Below are 22,954 nucleotides of genomic sequence, written 5' to 3'. Positions count from 1 at the left end.
ACTAACAAGGACACAGATCAGGGTATTAATTCTGAAGGTGTTACAAAGACAGGAAACAAAACTGTCTATAAATAAGTTAGAAGACGGTGAAAAGGAAGGAGTTGCTGTTAGGCATTCTTCAATTCATATATCGTTCTACTCGTTTTTGTCTTGTGATTTAACTATTCTGCCAAAAGATCAATTCTCAACACGTGTTCATTCTCTTTTCTTCTTCCCATATTTAGAGCATAGATTTTTTTCCACTTCCAACAGCAAGAAAATTCAGGAGGAAAATAAATGAGTAATTATTTGTTTGAAATGGAGAAAAAGAATGATTGTAAAGAATTGCACATGCATACATACACACACAAGCACAAACACACACACACACACATACAGACACACATACGTGTGGATCCCAAGACCAAATTCCATAGTTCTGCTTTTTATTAGTTGGTGTGTCCTGGAATAGGTTACTTAACTGCTGTGTGTCCTAGATTTCTCAACTATAAATTGAGAATAATAAAAACTGCCTTGGAGTGTGAAGATGAAGCATTGCATTTAATTAATTAAGACCAGTGCATGGCACATGGTAGGTTCTGTTGCTTCTAGCTTTCTCCTCCATCTAGCTCTTCCTGCTTCTCTTTCAACTTATCCTGTATCTGGTATAAGTCATCACTGAAATAATAATAATAATAATAATAAGAAGAATAATAATAACAATTATATATATATATAACAATTATATATATACTTTTTTACACCCCCCCAATTAAAAAGAATGTTTTAGAAGTCAAATGACACTAGTTTAAACTCTCCTTGAAGTTCATGTTACATGAGGCTTTGAAATAAGCGTGAGGTGATTCCTGTATATTTACACATTATGCATTAATTATGCATTAATTATTTCCCAACATGATCAAATGGGAAAAAATAAAAATAAAAGTAAGTAATGTAATGTCACATTATTTTCTTTATCTAAAGCCATCAAAGCACATCTCTAACAAGTTGAAATAATTATTTTCCTCCAAATGATCGCTTGATTTTGGTGAAAGGTGGCCTTGTGTTTTGAGCTATTCAATCTTGTAGATAATAATACATTATTCCATTGCGGTCAAGTCTGGGACACAGAAAACCTGTGAGTATTCTGGTTTCCATTCGCTTCTTGAGGTCCTGCAGAAACAACAACACCATAAACATCTCTGTTCTTTTTATTGTATTAGCCTTGTTATTTAATCAGCCTGGCCATGTCTGATAGGAGTTTGACAGTGTTGCTACCCGGTGGTCTCACCTGCCGTAATTGGACAGTAGCACTTTACAATTAGTGTGAGTATGGCTTCTTGGACTGCCTCTGCAATTTCTCTCACACATGCACTGCAATTATGTGTGTGCCTCAATGTGTCAGACTATAAACATATGCTATATGTTTGAATAAGAATGCTGTCAACACTTTATTTTAGAAGTATGTTAATTATGACTGAATAATAATGTGGATACTAATGCAGGGCAGTATCCTGTGCCTGGTTGATATTCACATTACCAAATGCATTTCATTCGCATTCTCAGAAGAATGAGTTTTCAAGAAAGGAACAATTAGCAAGTCTGTGGAAATTGTATATTAAAAGAGTGTCATACAAATCATCCTCTGCAAGACAACTCACAGCTCTTTATTTTAAATTGTTTCTCTGCTAAAACAGGCAAAGATGTTAAAAATAGAAGGTTGAATTTTAGAATTGTAGCAACTCAATTGACTACATTGACTACATGCCTGGATAAGACTATTTTTTAAGTGTTCATAACTTTTTTTTTTTTTTCGGAGACTAATATTCATTTATCCTGATTATATTGTTCCATCAATCACCAAGATCCTGTATATTTATGAGTGCAATTTTTGAGTGTGATTCTCTTAACCTTCACATGAGCACACACTGATGATGTCTGGGCATATTATTATTTTCAGCAGGTTTCAGTAGTGAGAGTACAAGTTAGCGATGGGAAAGGGGATTTGTTATCAAATATTTCAGGTACTTTGGATCTGGGCAAGCAGGTAATGTTGGCTTGATATTTAACTCTATAAGAACAGCGTTCTTTTTTGGTATGAATCTGCTATGTCCTGTGACAAGAGCATGGGATGAGAACCTGTGTACTGGGCACATAATATGAATGTTTGTTTCTATAAATGTTTGTTGACTATAAATGTTTGTTGACTCTATTTGACAATAGACTATGCAGACAAATGTGAACGACTATATTTCTACCTAAATTGTTTTAGTATTCAGGACATAAATGCTTGAGAGTCCCTAAAAAATGTTTGGCACCTAAAATTGATTATTCCCTAGCAGAAACAATTTGAACCACTGATCAAAAATGGCATTTTTCATTATCAAATAAAACAATTCCACAAAGAATATTTCAGGATTAAAGAAAATCCCAGAAATACATTCTTTTTGATCACTAAGTCAGTGCTTCTCAAAGTGTGGTCCTTAGACCAGCAATATAAGTGTCACCTGGGAACTTTTTAGAAATCTGATTATTTGGACCCCACCCCAAAATGACTAAGTAAGGTCCAAAAATCTGTGCTTTCACTTATGATTCTGATACTCACTATAGTTTACACTGCTCTAAGCATGCATGTATGTGTTCATACCGATTTCCTCTAGCCATCTAGAGAGATTGCCAGAGCTTCCTAATAACCTGAGATAATATTTACCTGTGATTTGAAGTGTGTGCCCAGCCTCTCAGAAGAATTGTTTTTAATGTACAAAGTATAAAGTTTGCTTCAAAAAAAGGATATTTGGGGCAGAGAACTTGAATATGCTAGATTTATGCTTGTATTTGACCTATAGTATTTACATTTCTTATTCGCAAAGTTTCAGAGAGGAAGGATTTCATTTCTCCTTTTGTAAAACTTGTCTCAAATTGAAACAAGATGAGTATGACTTCCCCTGGTTATACATAGAAACTTCCAATCCCAAGTTTTGTGATGTTATTTTTTTTTTCCGGACCACCAGCCTATGTTTACAATATTAAAACTATGTTAATTAAAAAAAAAACTTTATTAAGGTATAATTGTATTAAATTTAGATAAATGGTTCTCAAAAATTTTGGTCACAAGATACTTTTATACTCTTAAAACTTATTGAGAGGTACAAATTCTGGTTATAAAATGGGTAAGTCATGGGATGTAATCTACAGCACAGGGAATATAGTCAATAATTTGTAATAACTTGTACAGTGACAGATGGTTACTAGACTTATCACGGTGATCACATCATAAGATATATAAATGTTGAATTACTATGTTGTGTACCAGTAGTTAATGTAGTATTGTATGTCAACTATTTTCATTAAAAAAGAAACTTATTGAGGAATCCACAAAGCTTTGGTTTATGTGAATTATATTTATTATATTTGCCATATTAGAAATTCAAACTGAGAAAATTTAAAGGTTTGTCATTTAAAAATAAAAATGATAAACTTATAACATACAATATAAATAGAATTTGAAAGAAAATATATTTTTCAAAGCAAACAGTAGAGGAACAATATTGTTTTAGATTTGAAAAATCTCCTTCATTTATGCCTTAATGGAAGACTGCTGGATTTTCCTGTCTACTTCAGTATTCAATCTATTGCAATATGCTATTGTCACTGAAGTATATGAAGAAAATTAAGGCTTACACGAACATGTAGTTGAAAAAAGGCACGGCTATTTTAATAACCTTTTCAGGTAATTGTGTATATTTTTCTTTGATAGCTCACTAAAATCTCCACAAGTAGTAGTTTCTTAAAAGCTTGTTTCAGTGTGGAATCTGAAACCATATCAATAAATTTTCATACTCTGCTGTATTATATCCATTGGTTTCGTTTGCACTTTGAATGGATTTTTTGCCAATTCATGATTTTCTAATGCCATGTTTTGGAAAATATTATTTTACTGAACTCTACAGGTCTTCCAAATTTCATTATAAAATAATAAAAAAACTCATGTCAAGTAATATCATCAGATATTCAATCTCACACACAAAAATATCTTTTATTTTAAAGCCTCAGTCTCACAGATTGAAGCTCCAATCTCACAGAGGCAGACACAGATTTTCTTAAATTCTATTTGTTGCTAGAACACCCCATTTTTTTTCATGTGCCATAAATACCGTTGGTTATCTTTAAAGTGATAAGCTCATTTTAGATATACATTTAAAATTGTTATATTTTATAAATTATAAGTTTTTGATAATATATGTGGTAAATACTTAAGTAGGAATAATCGTCATTTGCCTATTATTAATTCTTTCCATTTTATGGAAAATGAATTCTGTTAAAAAAAAAGTGACTTGTTCAGCTTGCAACTGAAATAATTACAGCTTATATCCCCCGGTTGACAGTTGTGCTTCAGTGGGCAGGTGTGCTGTATGTGTACTACCCATTTCATTTAAATTTCAGAATATTAAAAATATGTGTACTCAGGGCTGAGATGTAATAAATTAGCCTTTTGTGCTATCTTGTCATTAAGTTAAGAGAAACTGGCTTTTTGTTTAATCCTGAGAAGGGGTGGCAGTGACAAGGACAGTGACTCTGCACACTTTGGTGCCACCGACTTGTTTGGTGCTAACATGAAGGCAGTGTTTTGCACTGTCACTAATTACATTTGCACTGTCAACACAAATGTCAACACAGTAAACAAGGCTAATACTTCTGAGCTTGCGGACTCCCTGGAGGGAGCTCAGAGATCCCCAGACGTCTGTGGACCCATACTGTATTTCAGAACTGCTACTCTAAGCCGTCTTTCCAGTGCTCAGGTCTACATTCCTGACAGAGGTGGTTCCTGTAGTCGTGGGAGACATCAGCAGCTTTGCTTCTTCAGAACTTTTCTCGTGCCCTGACAACAAAGATGGGCCATGTTAAAAATCTAACTGTAGATGATTGACGTCTGAGACTGACGCAGCATTCCATCCATCCTCCCCCATCTTCCCCCATCGCCAGGTTATACACTCACATACACAAAGGTAAATGAATGATCTGCAAAGCTGAACGGCATCAAACTTTTGTTTCAAAGAACTCTCAATCTCACATCCAAAGATAATTGAAAAGCAATGTATTTTTTTAAATGTGATCACTCCATAATATGGCACAGTGAAGTTGGTTATTTTTATTGTTCAATGAAACCTCTTAGAAACCTGGTTCCCCTCTGGCATCTGTGAAAATCTTTCATGTTAGTGATACGTGGCTCCAAATTTCTTCTCTCCTTAAACACAGCACAAACAGTATAAAAACAAACAAACAAACAAACAAATCTCCTCCCCTAACCCCCACCCATGCAAGCTTTTTGTCTTTCCTTTCCACGTCTATTTTTTTCTGTGTTAGTGGCTCGTGAATTTATCATTGCAAAAAACCAGTAAAATATCATATTAACAGGAAGAAGATTAAAGGCATCATTCAATCTATTTTTAGTGGCTTACAAGTCCACCATGCCAGACAAAACTTTTCTGGTGATGAGACTGGGTAAAGTTGTCAATGCACTTATCCAGGATAGTTTCTTATCACAAATACCTCGAAATACCGGGAGGAAGAAATGAAATAAAGCAGAGCTTTTCCTTATATTCAGAATTACCTATTAAGCATCCATTATGCACCTAATCAGTGTTGTCATATTATTAATGTAGAGTGTGCAGGAGAAGGTTGTATTACTTTACTTTTGTTTTTCAGGGAAAGTATGAATCCATGATCACTTGACTGGCTATTTCCCATTGATAGATTCTGATTTGCAAAGTTTACCTAACAATTCTCTAGTCTGACATTTGTGTTGTGTAAATCTCCTTCCTACCCCCCCCAAACACACACACACACACACACACACACACACACACACCTGCACCTGTCTCCTAGGTTTGCTGGATTTCCCCAAAGCTTTTTCTACTGCCAAGGGCAAGTTCTCTCCCTCCTTTCCTCTGCCCCCTGGGGGAGGTTTCTATTATTAGGCTCCTCCCCACAGGGGTGTTTGGGGATCTCACACTCTGAGGTGTTAATTGGGTGTTACAGATTTTCAGAGGTCATTGGAGGACTCTTGTTTCCTGTTCTGTGCCAGAGAAATGACAACTCTTGACTTCAATTCTCACAAGACTCTTATTAAACAAACAGGTAATATGTGAAATGTGTGTTTCCTTTTCTCAAATATTTATTTATTTATTTATTTATTTATTTATTTATTTATTTATTTATTTATTGGCTACATATATTTTTTGAGTATAGTTGGTATGCAATTGCATATTAGTGTCAGGTGTACAATATAGTGAATCAACCTTTGTGTACCTTCCCATGTGACCACCACACAAGTCTAGTAATCATCTGTCACAGTGCAAACTTATCACAATATTATAAACTATATTCCTCTTTGCCTTTTTGCCACACCCCTGCCCCCGACAGAACCATCGGTTTGCTCTCTGTTTCCGTGAGTCTGTTTTTGTTTTGTTTGTGTGTTTCGTTTGTTTTTTTTAGATCCCACATGTAAGTGAAACCATACGGTATTTGTCTTTCGCTGTCTGACATGACATGCATGAACCTAGTGGGTATTATGCTAAATGAAATGTATGTTTAAAAAAATCACCAAACAGTTTATAGTTTTATGAACAGTGAAGGCTTTATTTTCAGGTGCTTTTATTTGGTTCTCCTTTCTTTGGTCTGTCACACAACATTAAACCAATAAAACAGACATGAGTGAGAAGCACACTTGGATTTAAATCTTTTCTCCCTCTTTCACTATATGTGATGTTGAGCAATTGCTTAATATTCTAACCTTCAGTTTCTTAATCTGTAAAATGAGGTGTCTGGTATGTACCGCATAGGTTTGTTGTGATACTTAAATACAATAGGAAATGATGAATGTATCCAATGTAAGGAAACTCTCCACGGTCTTGAAAAAATAGGTGAATAAACAAATGAGTGGGTTACCCCTTGTGCCTGGGTAGCTGTGGTAACACTATTTACTGACAAGGTCGCTATGGTAGTATATTGACAATATAAAATAGCTATGCAAAAGGGAAGGCTGTGTCTAAGTAAGTATTCACAGCCTGTTTAAATTAAAAAACATCTGAAAAGACGCTTAGTACCCCTTCCCTTATTTTATAAATTAAGGAAGATATAATTAGAAAAGATTCAAGGTCACTAGATACCTGATATGTAAACTTATCAATTCTGTTATTGTATTGACTAAAAATATTATATAAGTTTTCTATTGTTACTATGACAAATAATCACAAACACGGTGGCTAAAAACGACATGAGTTTTGTGAAGCCTCTCACCTTGTCTTGCAGGTGGCAACCTTCTCCTGTATCTTCACACTGTCCTTCCCCAGTGCATGTGTGTCCCTGGTGTCTCTTTATGGGTCTAAACTTCTTCTTTAAGGACACCAGTTAGATTGGATTAAGGCCCATTTTAGCTTCATTTTAACATAGTCATTTCTTTAATGGCTCTATCTGCAAAGACAGTCACCTTCTGAGATAAGGAGGATTAGGGTTTCAACCTTGAATTTTGAGGGAACAAGACTAAACCTTCCCAGTCCTAATAGAGGACTGGGAAGGTTTAGTCTTGTTTCTGTTTGTAAATGACACAAAATACCCTATTTATTTTCATAAGTTTATTATTCTTATTGAAGCAGGAGATTTACACAGTTCCAACAGATCTATAGATCTGTTTACAGTGGGGAAAGTAAAAGAGCATCTTGAGTTTCCAGGTTTTCCTTGAACATGTATTGTTTTACTGTTTGATATTTTCTCAGTGAACTTCCAGGTTTTGTGGGCAGAATGGAGGTGGAGTAGTGAAACATACATAAACACTCAGAAACACTTAAATGCACCCACACACACACCTCACTGCAAGGTATATTGTTAACATCTAATTCTGATACATTTATGATACAAAGTTCCATTTTCAAATCTTCACTATAGCAATAATTGTATTTGGGAGAGTAAGACTTAAAACAAAAACTTTCACATACATGCTGCCGTCCAACAATCTGAGATCATAGTTTTGGTAATGGTGCTGATGGCCTTGTTGTGTCATTTTAACAAAAGGAAACTAAAATAGGGAAAATTTAAGTAACTTGTCCAAATCACACCTAATAGTTGTAATTCAAACCAGGTCTTCTGATTGTCATTTATTTAGAAGGACAGATATTTGTGAATCTATGTAGTTAGCCATCCTCTCGTCTACTCTTTCCTCCACCCATACATTGTCCAATAAAACCCATCCGCCTCTTTGTAATTCTCTTATCAACACATTTATCCGTTCATCCATTAAACCATTCATCTACCCATTGAGTAGTCATGGCTGAAACTTGAACATATTATTTCTGTTACATCTGAGCTTTGTTCATGAACCTCCTCTTTCTTGGTTAGAAGGAGACAGTTTACAGTGCTCAAGGGACAGGAGTGAATAACACAGCTAAGTTATTATCAGGCTTTTTGAGCACAGAAAAAAGATGGTTGGCTAACGTTGCACTCTTGTTTTATGACCCAAACTAAACCCCAGATTTATGTATTTAACTTCAGTTGCAATGTTCTTGCAAGTTCATGGCATTTTGATTATGCCAGTCTCTTTATAAATGTAGAATTTCAGATAAAGTAGATATCTGTCATTTGGTTATACACTGGGTTCTTTCCCACTGTGCTCTGTCAGTTATTTGGATAACAAGATACATCCTGTTTAGTAAGCAATTATGATTACCACATCAGATATCCATCTCATCTTTTTTAACTCCTACTGGTACTCTGGTTAAAGTTCATTTGAAACATAAAGAACATTAGCACAACATTTTCTTAACATCGTCCCCTTTTCCAAAAAACCCTGAATGCTCTCCTATAAACTGACCTTTGGAAAATACCCTGAACACCTGTTTTAAATTTCTGTATCTATTTAAAATCCACTTCTTTTCTTTGGATAATAATCCTATGTTTCTTTCTTTAAATCCTATTCTCCTTATGTATTAAGTTGGTGCAAAAGTAATTATGGGTTTTGCAATTATCTGTAATCTTTTAAACTGCAATTACTTTTGCACCAACTTAATACACCGTATATTATATTACTACATTATATATTGATTTGGCACAATATTTTTATCTATCTATTCATACATCCTGACAAGACAGAAGTGTTCTTTTGTTTTTTTCTTTTTTTTTTTTTTTTTCAGGAAACTAGTGGAGAGATTGTTTTGTTGAAAATTAAATATACATCAAAGATCTTTATATAAGAATATCTTGCAATTTATTGTTGAACTTCCAAGAACTATGTCTACTTTAGTGTAAGACCAGGTGTAGTGCTCTGAGACAGAATAATTTTCTATGTTATTCCAAAATCAACCTTTTAGTGAGAACCTGTGGCCTTTACAGCCCATGTACTCACCACATGGCCATCTGTTCATTCACTCATTGATTCATAGTATTTCATATGTGCTGGAACTTAAATGGAAGGATGGCTGAGAATTTTATTTAGTCAGCCATCCCTTTATCTATTATCTGCTTTGTCAATGTATGCTCCAATAAAACCATCTATCTACTTCCCTTAATTCGCTTATCAACCAATTTGTCCACTACTTGATCCATTCATCCTACTCTCTTTGTAGTAATTGGTCTACTATTACTCTCACCCACACTCTTGCCCTCGTAAGTATTTCTTCAATGACGGAGTGCACATCGACTACTTTCCCTCAACTGCTAGGCTTATAGTTATTGAGTAACAAGAAACAAAAACAATGTACGCTTTAAATATCTCTCAATTTCCTTTGTAAATTATACCTTAATAAAGCTGAATGAAAAGAAATAAAAACTTCCAGATATATCCCCTATCATTAATTAGTGAATAGGTGAGTAAGTACCAAATATGTGATTAAGTGACATGCCAAAAGTGAGAGTTTAAGCTCACATTGTACCTAGATCATTTAGCTCAAGAAGTGACATTCTTATTTCTACTACAAATCAATGTTTTATGTTTAATTCTTACTCAGAATACGTTGTTAAGTGCGTTTTTCTTAGAAAGCAGTTACATGTTTGGTACAAACTATCATTCCAAAATTCAGTCTCCACAAAATCCAACCTATAAGCATTTTATCGGAATTTCTTAGTTCCTAGAAGATATCATGCCTTTATCTATTATTGTCTGTTGTCACATTCTAATCATAACAAAACCCTAAAGGTAGGGTTATTAAAACTTATTAAAGCATTTTACAAATAAGGGAACTGACTTTTGGAGAGGTTAAGTAAATTCCTCAATATCGTATAGCTTGTTCCAATCTAGCTCTATTTCTTATCAGGTTCTCATTCTAAGTCCCATAATCTGAACTAATATTCTATAAATCTCTGGTTGCCTTAGAGAAACATATTGACCTCCAAACCTGTAAGGTTTAATATGTTAACCAGGCGGTTTTTAGCACATATGAGAAATGATGTATCAAACGGAAGGGAGGTCATTGCCTCCCCCCCTTTCCCCTTTTAATGATTATTTGGTTAAATATGGGAGTCTCCACCTTAATAGTTAAAGGAAAACAGAAAATCTGAGAATGTGGAATTTAAGCATTTTTGAAGCATTTTTAAGTTCATTTTTTGGAAGGTGGGCAAACTTAAGCTATTTTTTTTCCTATGGCATCCTTATAGAATTAGTCCATCTAATTCTCCTTTATCTTAATCCTATCAAGGACAACCTTGGCTCCACTTGTTTGTGGTTTTTATATAGAGAGAAATTTAGGTCATGGTAACTTCACTATTTGAAATGCTGTTATCATCAGTATCTTGCCTGACAAAAATTAGATTAGATAATTTTTTAATGGAGTCTGCCTCTGCCTAAGAAAGGTAGATTTGCTATGGGCCTGACATATCATGTCTCCAAACTTGTAAAGAGGTGGTCCTCACAGAAGATAATAGCAAATTTGCTAAGGTCATGAATGTCAGCTTGGGAAGTCTCTCGGGAAACATTCTGCCGGCCTCTCCTTGTCAGTATTCCCTCCTGCGTTCCAATGAGGTGAGAATCCCGCTGTGTCAAATTTCTGTATGATAAATGGGTTCACAGAATGTGTCAATCCTGTATGGTTTCAGACACGTGGTTTCTAAATGCATGCTATATTAAATCTCTATTGCCATTCAAGGACAAACTAGAGAGGCTGCTCCAATCTGTCTCATCCTCTACAGAAATAGGAGGCCCCCAGACTAACTAGTTATGCTTTCTGGAGAGTCTGTATAGAATTATGCTAAAATGTACATGGTCTGGAATCTGATTTATCAGGTCACATCTGGTTCTCTCATTTGTTAATTGTGTGAGCTTGAAAAAGTCAATATACGTATTTATTGAATTTGGTATATGAGTATATATCTCCAGTATATATAAAGTATACATATATATCCAACATTTATACTTTAATGAACATTTACTATGTGCCAAGTATGATGCTTGTTGGAGATAATGTTGAATAATGTCATAGAAGTCCTGCCCTTGTGGAACTTACCATTTAAAAGAGAAGCACAAACAATATATATGTTTTTCTAACTGTATTTTCAGGTCCCTGAAGCAAAAGCAGCATTTCCCTTAGTTGGACTTGCTTCCAATTTCCTGTTTCTCTGGGCACTGTTCCCCATGGCCAGGTCATTTCTGTTCAGTACTCACACTGGTAGCTGACACAGAATGCAAAGAACATGTGTCCGTGATATCAAGATGCTACACATTTACCTGCTGTAACACATTAGAAAGTATCTTTTTGTGAAGCAGAGGTCATTTTCAGTGTGGCATGCTGTGTTCTATTCTTTTAACAGGGATTGTTTTTTCTTTAGCCTCTCCCCTCTTAAGATACGTTTAAGGGTAATGTGACTTATATGTAAATTACTTTGAGAACTGTTACTAGTTCACGGAATTATTATTTCTTTAGAGTGTGTGATGACAAGAATAATTGCATATTCCCAACTTGATCTTAATAAAATATTGTGTTGTTTTTTATGCCTATTACCTAGCTTTAGTTTTATGATGTAATTAATTTCTGCAATCTGCTAAGAACAGAGTGACTAGATGAAAGATAACTGTATTTGAATTATTTCGATTTTCTGTAGTAGTATAACATTGCAGCATATACAGGCATCTTAAAATTATGTAGCCCATCATGGCACGCTGATCTCTCCCACCTGCCTACCACCATTATATGATGGTTTCTTTATTTAGCACTACATCAGAAGCAAGTGATTATCTCAGTCTGCTCGAATAAAATAATGGGACCAAACTCTTTCTTGAGTGGGCCATCTCACAGCATCCATTGTGAGATGTTCTGTAGTGGAAAACAGGGCTGAACTGCACATTTTTTATTATTAAAATTTATTGGGATGACACTGGTTAGTAAAATTACATAGGTTTCAAGTGTACAATTCTGTAATACATCATCTGTATATCACACTGGATATTCACCACCCAGAGTCAGTTCTCCTTCCATCACCATATATTTGACCCCATTTACCCTCATCTACCACCTCCCTCCACCCTTACAAGACAAACAAATAAACAAAAAAACTCATAGACACAGACAATAGTTTGGTGGTTACCAGAGGGTGAAAGAGGCGGGGGTGAACTACCAATTAAAATAAGCAGAATTCAAGTCTACTTTTGATCTTTGAGGAGGGGAGACTTCAGACACATGAAGGGAACTCTTGTACCCTCTTTCTCTTTCTCTACCTGCCCTTTCACTCTCCTAGCAGCCTAAATATGTCCCTAATCTATATCGAAGTCCTATATTCTTTCTCATCTTGGAGATTTAGGGCAAAAACTTATATTGTGTCAATGTTCTTCATGCCATCTTTGATAGTGCGTGGTTGTGACTTAAGGATTAGATTATGAGTCCATTCACTGATAGATTCATAGTCAACAGCACAGTTTCTCCTTGACAGGCACAGACTACGGACTGAGAATATCGTGCTAAGATGTAAATTGATTCAAGTGTTAAGCTTGCTATCCTCTCCAAGGGTAAGTGGATTCATGAAGAGTAGATATCAGTAAGTGACCGAGTTCCCCAGTAATCTTTTGGGATTCCAAAAGATACTGATTGTCACCTAGTAACTTAGATACTTCTGTAGAGGAATATCGGAAACTTGAGAAACTCTCTCAGCATGTGATAGAATGGAACTTCAAAATAAGTGCCGATGCCAGAGCTACCTGATTTTCAGAAGAGGAAGGGGTTTTCCCTGTAGTTCACAGAACCCTGTTTGTCATCACTCACTTGAGAAGAAAAGGTGATCAGAATGGTAATTGAAATCATTCTTTGATAATAAAATGGACACTCTGAAAAGATTATATTTTCTCTAGGCTGTGTTGTCCTAAGAGTACTTTAGTGTCCTCGGGGATCCTGTGTGAGAAGGGAGAAAGTAGTTTGTACTTCTTTTTTCCCAACAGCCACATAAAAGAGATATGGGTGATACTGAAGACTGGGGTGGGGTCGGGGGCTGAGAACAGTGATGTGTGAGTACCAGATAATTGTCATGTATTATCCATCTATTATTCTTCCATTATCCATCCACCTATCTGACCATTCATTCATCCTGGCAACCGCGTTCTCATGTACTATGGCTCAGTTCTTAGGCTGTGTGCTCAAGTTGAATACATGTTTGAGGAAACTGGATATGATTTCAGCCCACTGGGCCTAACTTTACTAAATTCTTTGCTTCTTCTTTAAATCATTGTTTAAGAAAAAAAAATGAGAAAATGTGCTTTTCCCCCCCTTCCTTCACATTCACCTTACTCTATATTGTTGAGCTTCCGAAATTTGACAGACCCCTCAAAAGGCAATGGGGATACAAAGGAGAATGAAAATGCAAAATGCAAATGCTTCTTTCCATGACTTTTAGAGTATATACTCGTATTTTAATTGGAGAGTATTCTGCAAATATATGGAACATGGTGAGGGTGTAATTAAACTCGTACAATTCAGCTCAGTTATGCAGCAATCCTGTTATGATCCCTGAAATCAAAGACTTACTATGAGATTCCAGGATTTCTCACCACACACTGGACACCCTGTGCTTCTCCAGGCTGCAGGGAGTCAGCAGAGAGCCTGGAGATTCCTCTGCGTGGAGATGTGACATACGGGTGCAGGCAGAACTTGAGAAGCTAAACGGAGGTAGCTTTGTGAATTGGTATCTACGTGTTCTGTCTGATCTCCTCTTCCCGTTGTGTCCAAAACCTTTGTTTATACGTACCCAACCACTGTGAAGTTACTAAAACAAAACCATGATTATGTCAGGCTCTTTACTGAAACCTTGTTCTTGGTGCTTTACTAGTCAGTTCCGAACTCTGTTACTTGGTTTCAACAGGGTGACAGGATGTGGCCCCTGCCTTCGTTTCTATTCTTATTTCTTGCCCCCTCTATTTTCTTTGATTCAGTGCTTGAGCCATATTAAATCATCTTTAGTTTATCTAACTTAGTACTCACTCTCTGTTACCACGGCATCTTCACCTACACTTTTATTACCTGTGCCTGGAATGCATTTCCTCCCTCTCTGAGAGCTGAGGTTTTCCTCATTACTTCTTTGGGGAGGCTTTTTATGTTCTTCCACACTCCACTTTGTGGGTTGAGTAAGGTTCTTATACAACTCTCACAGGTCTCTCTTCTTTCCATACCATAGCTTTTAGCACATGCCTTTGAATCCAGGAGATTTACTCTAAACTCGTGCTGTTAAGATTGCCATTTGCTGATAATGCAGTCTGTAGAAAAGTGTCCTAAAAAAAATAAATAAATCTCTGAATCTGTCGTTTCATTGATGAATGGAGGCATGGTCCCTAGTTTCCGGTGAGAATAATATTATGTTTATATATATAAAATGCTTATCAGATAATAAGTCAGTATATGTAATAATAAGTATTATTATTATTACTATTATTATTATACGTCTTCTACATTTTTTGTTTATTTGTGCTTGACTTCCACTAACCTCTGGGTCTTTGAGGGCAGAGATCATGTCTGTGCTGTCTGCACCCACGCTCTGTGCATGTTTAATGAATGAATGCGTGAGGTCTTTGGCTATCACAGCCAGGTCCAGGAGTCTCGCCTCCCAGGCCAGTTTGCACGTGGCCCTGACCCTGCTCTAATCAGAAGAAGCCTTTGACAGAGACCGTTCTTGTACTTCCCAAGGATGCGTGAGCATTTGGTGCATTTGGGATACCTTTGGTCCCAGAATCTCCCAGACAGGGTCCTGAGGTGGGATACATTGATAGGAATGGTGTCATTGCATTGGCGCGAGCAGATTCTGACAGATTTATGTGAAGACCAACGGAAAAAGTAGCAGCTGGACTCTGTAGATTCTGAGTCCTTCTGACGTCCAGATTTGGAGTCTTATGAGCATTTGCTGCCTGTAAATTGCTATTCTTACACACTTACTGCTCTTCTTTTATAATGACAGTTCAGTTACTTGAACGCCATGTGAAAGAACGTGTGTGTATGCATGTGTGTGTTTGTGTGTTACAACTAATAGGATGACACTAATGAATATAGAAATACAACAGTCTGTGTTTCAAGATTACCATTAGGCCAGGGATCTGGATTTTACTGAGATTTGCTAAAAATGAATTTCCAAAAGAAAGAAGAATTAATTACTAAGCATTTTGGGTTTTTTTGTTGTTGTTTGTTTTTTCAGTTTCATAAGCATATTTTCAGGATAAAGTCTCAGGAACTTGCTTTCACTTAGGTTGCAACTGGGCTTATCACAATATTTTCAGATAGTTGTATGTGGTTGAATACAATGTGAAATAAAATGGTTTTAGTTATTGCACACTTAGTATGTCCACTTCCATTTTTGTCTATTTTTCAAATAGATTGTCTCTATTTGAAACTCAGTTCTGTAGAGTAGATGTTTTATCCCCACATTATACCCAGAGTCACTGAAGCTCAAATAAGTGTGTTAATTTCTCCAGTCCTTATAGTTAGAGAGACCGGAATCTTAGCTTTGTGTTTTAGTCTTTCAAAAACCTATGTTTCTTTTTTCCCTTTTTCTCACTCAGTGGTTTCTGAACGTAAGAGAAACATCAAAACCTAAGTTAAGATTATAATACTAATTTACCAATTGACAAATGTAAGAAAAATATAGCACAAATTTGTTCTAACATGATAATATCGCTTTTTGAAAGGCTTCATTTTTAATAACAAAAATGCTGTGGACAAGAGAGACACTTACCAATACCTTCTGTGTCTCAGGAATGCCTTGTGTATAAATGGAAAAACTCCAGGAATGATATATTATTCAAATATTCTTTTTTTAATAAAAATGCTAATGGAAATGTTGAAATGCACATAAATTAAAATGATCATAAATTGGGATTAATATCACATTAATGAATTATAATCCCACATTCATTAAGCTAAAGTGGCATATCAATATTTGCTCTCGTTAATAAATTTAACACAATAAATGAAAGGGATACATTTTGAGATTCAATAAATATTTGATGTGATCTTCTGCTTTAACTTTTTAAAATATTCAAAAGTTAAGTTGGAGATCTTGATGCATTTGAATTCTTTGTTGCTACTTTATGTCTTTTTCATAATCTTTTCTTTTCATTTACTGAAGAGCTAAATACAATTTAAATTGGCGAAGAAAGTGATAGAGCCTGTTCTGAATAGAGGTGATCCCAAGAGAACACAATGTCTTTGAGTTTCTAAGAGTTTTTTTCCACTAGACAATTTTTTTTCTCTCTAAGAAACTAGTATTTAAAACCTCACAGAGCAGTTAGTGAAACTATATTGGCATTTAAATAACAGAATTAAACTGAAAACATGTGCATTTAAGCAATATTGTGCAACTATAATTCAATGATTTTTTTTTTTCCTCTGGAAAATTCAAACTACAGATATAGATTCTTGGTTTATTTTAGTGTTTTTACCAGGAGTCAAGAGAGTATAAAAAGAAGCCCATGTATCAGAACACTCCAGTCTCCCTTTTGAGAGTACACTGAAAATTTTAAAGCCAGGGAATGTCTGGCCAGTACCTACCAAAACCTTTCAGGTAGAGTAGGTGTTCAATAAACCTTTGTTTCCGTGACCTGAGATGGATCTGAATCCCTGCTGCAAAGTTCTTTTTTTCCAAAGTGGTTCCATTTCTGGAAAACATGTTCCCATATTCTGGCCTCAGTCTTCTTTATAAAATGGGGATCATTTTCCTGAAGCAGAAGAATTGTATGAAACAAGGAACACAACATCCTAGACAAACATGAGATTTTAATATACATCTGATTATTAGAATTATTTTTGTTTTTGTACATATAGCAGGCAGATCTGAGTTGAATCTGGGTCTACCATGTTTAATCCAAAATATGCACCTTGGGAGTTTATTGTGTGCCTTGTCACACATCCTTTTTCTCATGTTTCATATAAAATATTTGAACACTTTGATTTTTTCTTTTTTTGGTAAAAATTAACGGAATAATCATATAAGAAATGGTTCACATAGTTCTTGGCACACAAATTGTAATTTATAAAAGGTAGCTAATAATAAGTTTAAATAAATTATTAATAAACTGAAAAGAGTCCATACACTCGTAGTTTCTCCTGGATCATTTTATGATTCTAAATGCATGTCACTTTATACTAAACAGGTCAGAATAATTTTTTTAACTGTTCAAACTTAATGATTTCATTGTTGTATTTTGATTGATATGGCTACAGTTGCCTAGATGCTTTCTATAGTTACTGTTCGCAGAAATTGATGAACTTTCAGTAAATGTACGAAGAACCAACTTGATATTCCAACAGGAGGTAGTTAAAAAAATAATGTTGCAAATTGCCCCATCACAAACCAGTGTCATTTTTTATTTTAGCTGCACACAGACCTGGATCCTGGGAGCAAAAAAATCAAGTATATCCTATCAGGTGATGGAGCTGGAACAATCTTTCAAATTAATGATATAACAGGAGATATCCATGCAATAAAAAGACTTGACCGAGAGGAGAAGGCTGAGTATACCCTAACAGCCCAGGCTGTGGACTGGGAGACGAACAAGCCTCTTGAGCCTCCTTCCGAATTTATTATTAAAGTTCAAGACATCAACGACAATGCACCGGAGTTTCTTAATGGACCCTATCATGCTACCGTGCCAGAGATGTCCATTTTGGGTATGTATGCTTCCAATTTCACGAAACTATTACTAAGAGTCATCTTTAAAATAGCTCCTGGCATCAGGGATGGTGTGTTGCTGAATAAAAAACATTTATTACCGTCTTATCTCTAATTTGCATTTCCAAATCCCCCTTTTTGGCCTCACTTCCACAGCTCAATAGCTTTAGTCCCTTAGTAATAGGAACTGACGAGGCAGTTTTATTAAAATATCTTTCCTTACATGACAGTACTTCAATAGGCTGAATTTGTATTCCTCTCCTAGACTTGTAGTTGGAGTATTGTTACTGAGGCGGATTTATCAAGATTTGTTCCAACATGCCAGGCTAATCCTATTGATATTTGCTGGATGTTTAATTATTTGTTTGGGTATATTCACATGCAGATGTGTGCATAGAGAAATAAGAGAACCGTCTAGGTCTGTGGTCAGCCAGATATTGAATGGAGCTGGTGGGCCGAGTCTAGAGTGGATTAGGAGAACACAGTTCCAGAAACTTCTGTGCTGTTGCTTTAACTAAGTTGTTTGGTTTTTTTTTTCCTTAGGGACATTGCTATTCCCAGTGAACCACTCTCACTTTTTTTTTTTTCTGAGCCATTGAAGTGTCCATTATATTTTACAGAGCAGTACATATTTCAAAACTTGATTTTCTACTTTTTTGTTTTGTTTTGTTTTCATTTTTTGGATCTGCTTATTTATCCCCAAACCCTGGCCGTGATCCCGGAAACCCCTGATCTCAGATTTTATACAATAAGTGGAGGCATATTAAAGCTCTTCCTTATCTGACAAGATTAGTGGGCAAAATTCAGAGTATAAAATCACAAAAAAATCATTTTTATGGATATAATATAGACCCAAGTTTGTTTTAAATTGCTTTTAAGGAAACCTGTAAGGATACATGCTATGCCACAAAATTACAGATATTAGAAGCAGGTGGACGTGATGAGACAAATAAAATGCACAAGTAGAGATATAAATTGAAGATCAGAGTTAGGTAAACAGCCTGGCTTCACATTCGATCTCTTCTTTCTTACTTACGATATAACTTTGGTAGATATAACCCTTGCAGCAGCAAATCAGAATTGACTGCAGGTCTTGACATCTTATAATGTATTTCTCCTGCTAAGCCTCTATTTTGTCTAATTCTTGTGCAAGGAATTTTCCTTTTAATATACTGTTTTCCTTCTCCAAATTACACCATTCCTCTATGGCGGGCTGAAATAACACTTATTCTAGGGAAACATCTATCGCTTTCTAGCAGTTAGTTATGCCTCTATCATTTACCATCCGCACAAAAAGAAACCCAGAAACAAGCAAAAATATCTCCACGTGTGTACTTCGTTTAGATTATGACATGCAAACAGAAACTAAGAAACAACTTTCCTTTCCTTCCTTCCTTTTTCTTTCCTCCTGTTTGATCAACTCATTTAGGGCAGAGAACTTGCCTCGTCCATCTTTTCATCCAGATTAGAGTAATATTGGCACCTACAATATATACACAACACTTTATTTTAATTGCTAACAAATGATGAACAGGGAAGTTGTTATTTTTGCCTCGTTTTTGTTTCTACATCTTAATGGACAAGTCTATATTTATTGTAAATGTGTCACAGGCTTCTATTTCTGTGTATATGAGTCATGTGCTTGATAAATATTATGAGTAAGAACTGTCCCACCCCGCCCACCACCACAAAAAAGTTCTGCAGACTTCAAGGTCGATTTGAGCTAAAAGAAGGATTTCGAAGATATTATTAGCTACATAATGCAAAGTGTATGTGCACTGGTAAATACACAATACATGATTTTTTCTATCTAAAATCTTTCTATCTAAAAAATTTTTCTTGATTAGAGTGGAGATTAAAAGAAAAAAAAAGCTACACTAACATATACAGAGTTACTATTTTTCTAAATGTATTGTCCATGACTTCTCTCCCAAAACCTACATAGACTGTGCTGCAGTTCAAAGTGTGGGTTTTGAAGTGGGATAAAATTTTGAATCCTCATTCCATCCCTTATTACCTGGTAGACTTTGAAGTTCAGGGAGGTCAAATTATTGCTTATTTTCTTTAGGTACAAACCTAAGGTAATTTCCATCTTGCTCTCATTGTGTGTGAATTGCATGATAAAATACAAGGTTAAGGTACGCCATACGGTAAACTTTCAATAATTGGTGTGGTTTTCAAAATTGTTTTTGTTAGTCTATCTCCCACCTTACCTTTGGACCTTTCCTTCTATATCGATTTTATGCATTGGTGTCTGGTTTCTGTTTGACCCCAACCTCTTTGGTTAAAGGAAGCAGAAGCAGCTGCAGTATTTTATTGTCAAGTGTGAATTATCCCCTTCATTTCTCATCAAGGTGAATATCAGAATGAAGGTCAGCTACCATCTCCTTTCTCTCCCCATTACTACCATTCTCTCTCAGCCTGTCTCTTCTCTCCCCTCCTTCCTTCTTTCATTTTCTTTCCTTTGCTACTGCAGAAATGCTGGCACCTGCACCTGTGCGCCGTGTGGAAAGCCAGCGAGGATTGGGGGATTTCACGGTGCAGAAAGTGAGAAAGAAAATTCTGATGGAGAAATTTACCAATATTGAATAGAAATGAATGTGATATTCAAGAAGTGTCTGCCCGTTGACAAGCTGTCAAGACAATACACACATAGATATCTGCCCAAATGGCAGCCACATTAGTTTAGAAATATCTTATTTGGAAGCTGGAGATATATGAGTAGTTCTTTGATATTCTTCGGTGAAATTTAGAACTCGATGAGAGTTCACTTTAAAGAGCCACATGTGATCTTGTCTGATTGTTACTGTGAATACCACACTAGCATTGTTGAAGTTGGTGTTTCAAGAAAAATTTGCCTATGTTTATCAATTTCCAGAGACTTTAAATAGATATTTTTAGTGCTATTGTAATTTGGGGTGATGGATATTTAACCCTGATTTTATATCTCTACCCAGGTTGGGGTAAAATAAGCTTTTTATTTGACTTTAAAATAGAATCTCATATTATTTGGTGGCAAAGTTGCCTTCTACTTGGCGTAAGGGGCATAATCCACATAAACCTCATTTGCTCTAGCTCTACAGTGGGCGCAATAATCCCTACCTAAAAAAGTTTTTGAAAAATCACATCATTATTTTTAAGGCATTTGGCATAGCATAGAGTTGGTGCCCAACAAAGATTATTAGGTTGGTGCAAAAGTAATTGCGGTTTTTGCAATTATTTTTAACCTTTTAAACCGCAATTGCTTTTGCCCCAACCTTTATAACCGTCTGTTACTTCTACTAGTATTAGTCCATAAATTACCTGTTTGATATGAATGCTTAGGAAGCCTTACCTTTATGTGTCACAAATGTCCATATTGAAATGAACCGTACTTTATTCAAAAGGGCATATTAGTGAAGTTAGAAGTAAAGAGATGAGAAAGCCAAATACAGTTCCCGCCCCCTTATCCACAGGGGAGACATTTCAAGACCCCCAGTAGATGCCTCAAACTGTGGCTAGTACCGAATCCTACATACACTATGTTTTTTTCCCTATACATATAGACCTATGATAAAGTTTAATTTATAAATTTAGCACAGTCAGAGATTAACAACCATAGTTAATAATACAATAAAACAATTGTAACAATATACGGTAATAAAAGTTATGTGAATTGGTCTCTCTCAAAACACATCTGGAATTTTCTATTTAATATTTTCAGAACGTGGTTGTTTGTGGATATCTGAAACCACAAAAAAACAAAGCTGTGGATGAAGGGGGTCTACCGTAGTGCTATAGCTGATGGGCATCGTGGCATTGCTGAGCGCAGGTATATTCGATTGGTGCAAAAGTTTTTGCAGTTATTTTTAACCTTTTAAAACGCAGTTACTTTTGCACCCAATCAAATCTAAAACATAGCTCTAGAGCTTTTCGTAGCTTTCTTTTAGATTCAGGACTCCTCTAACAATGATTAATATGTAGTGAAAAGTTGCTATATGCTAGAAGCTGTGTTAAATGCTTCCCCTATTCAGAACAATCCTACAGTGCTAAGACCACTACTAACTTCCCTCCTTCCCATTATTTTTAAACAGAAAGATGGGGCAAATAATATCTAATCCAAATCCAGGTATTAAGTGAGGAGCAGAGATTTAAATCCAGACATTTTACTCGACCTCCCATGGGTTTATCCAGCGTGCTCTACTGATCTTTGATACTGTGTCTAGGGAATTTTGTTTACATGAGTGCTGTGATTCTGCTGCGTATTTATAATAGTTAATATTTTTCCAAGATAGAACAGCTCTTAAGGTCAGTATACTTTGCAAATTAAATTGAAGAACGGGGATAGGATTTGGACAAGGAGAAGTTTGGGTGAAGTGTTACACAATTTTCAAGCTGGGGATATAAGCTCTTTAAAACTGTAAGGACAGTACATCACATAGGAATTCAAATAACAATACAATGAATTAAGAACCATATGAAGAATGACTGGGCTGAAGTGCTGTTAATATAATAAAGACTGAATAAGAAAGGAACTGGGTTTGACTCTAGATTTTTTTGTGGTGAATGCAAAGGAGAATGCACTCTCCACCAAAAAATATTAATCAAACTATTAGAAGACAGTCAAGAGATGACTTAGTAAAAAATATTTTTCAAAGGCAAATCTCACTGCTTTCTAAAGGCTCATAACTGAATAGGTTCCGGAAGTCAATACATAATATGAAAGTGAACTTCCTTTTCTTAAACAGTAACTCAGCCAAAAGGAAAATGTTAACATTTGAAAATGATTTCAGTCTTTTTCCTTCTCTGTGTTATTTTCATTCTCCCTTTTTCTCTTATCCTTAATATTATGCCTTTTCTTTGTAAATATGTTATT

At 35.5% G+C, this 22,954-nt stretch overlaps 1 protein-coding gene across 3 annotated transcripts in view; it reads left to right on the top strand.

The window, feature by feature from the left end:
- Nucleotides 1-22,954, top strand: part of CDH8 (cadherin 8) — a 323,156-nt gene that overhangs the window by 91,540 nt on the left and 208,662 nt on the right. For all 3 annotated transcript variants that reach the window (XM_081032901.1, XM_081032903.1, XM_081032902.1), the window contains one exon: nucleotides 17,804-18,098. In XM_081032901.1, coding sequence (XP_080889027.1) covers nucleotides 17,804-18,098 — 295 coding nt within the window. The remainder of the gene's footprint in view (nucleotides 1-17,803; nucleotides 18,099-22,954) is intronic.

Source organism: Rhinolophus hipposideros (genome assembly GCF_964194185.1).
Source record: "Rhinolophus hipposideros genome assembly, chromosome: 21".
Taxonomy (NCBI): Eukaryota; Metazoa; Chordata; class Mammalia; order Chiroptera; family Rhinolophidae; genus Rhinolophus; species Rhinolophus hipposideros.
Note: the sequence above shows the minus strand (reverse complement) of the source record. Positions and strands in the feature narration are given on the sequence as shown.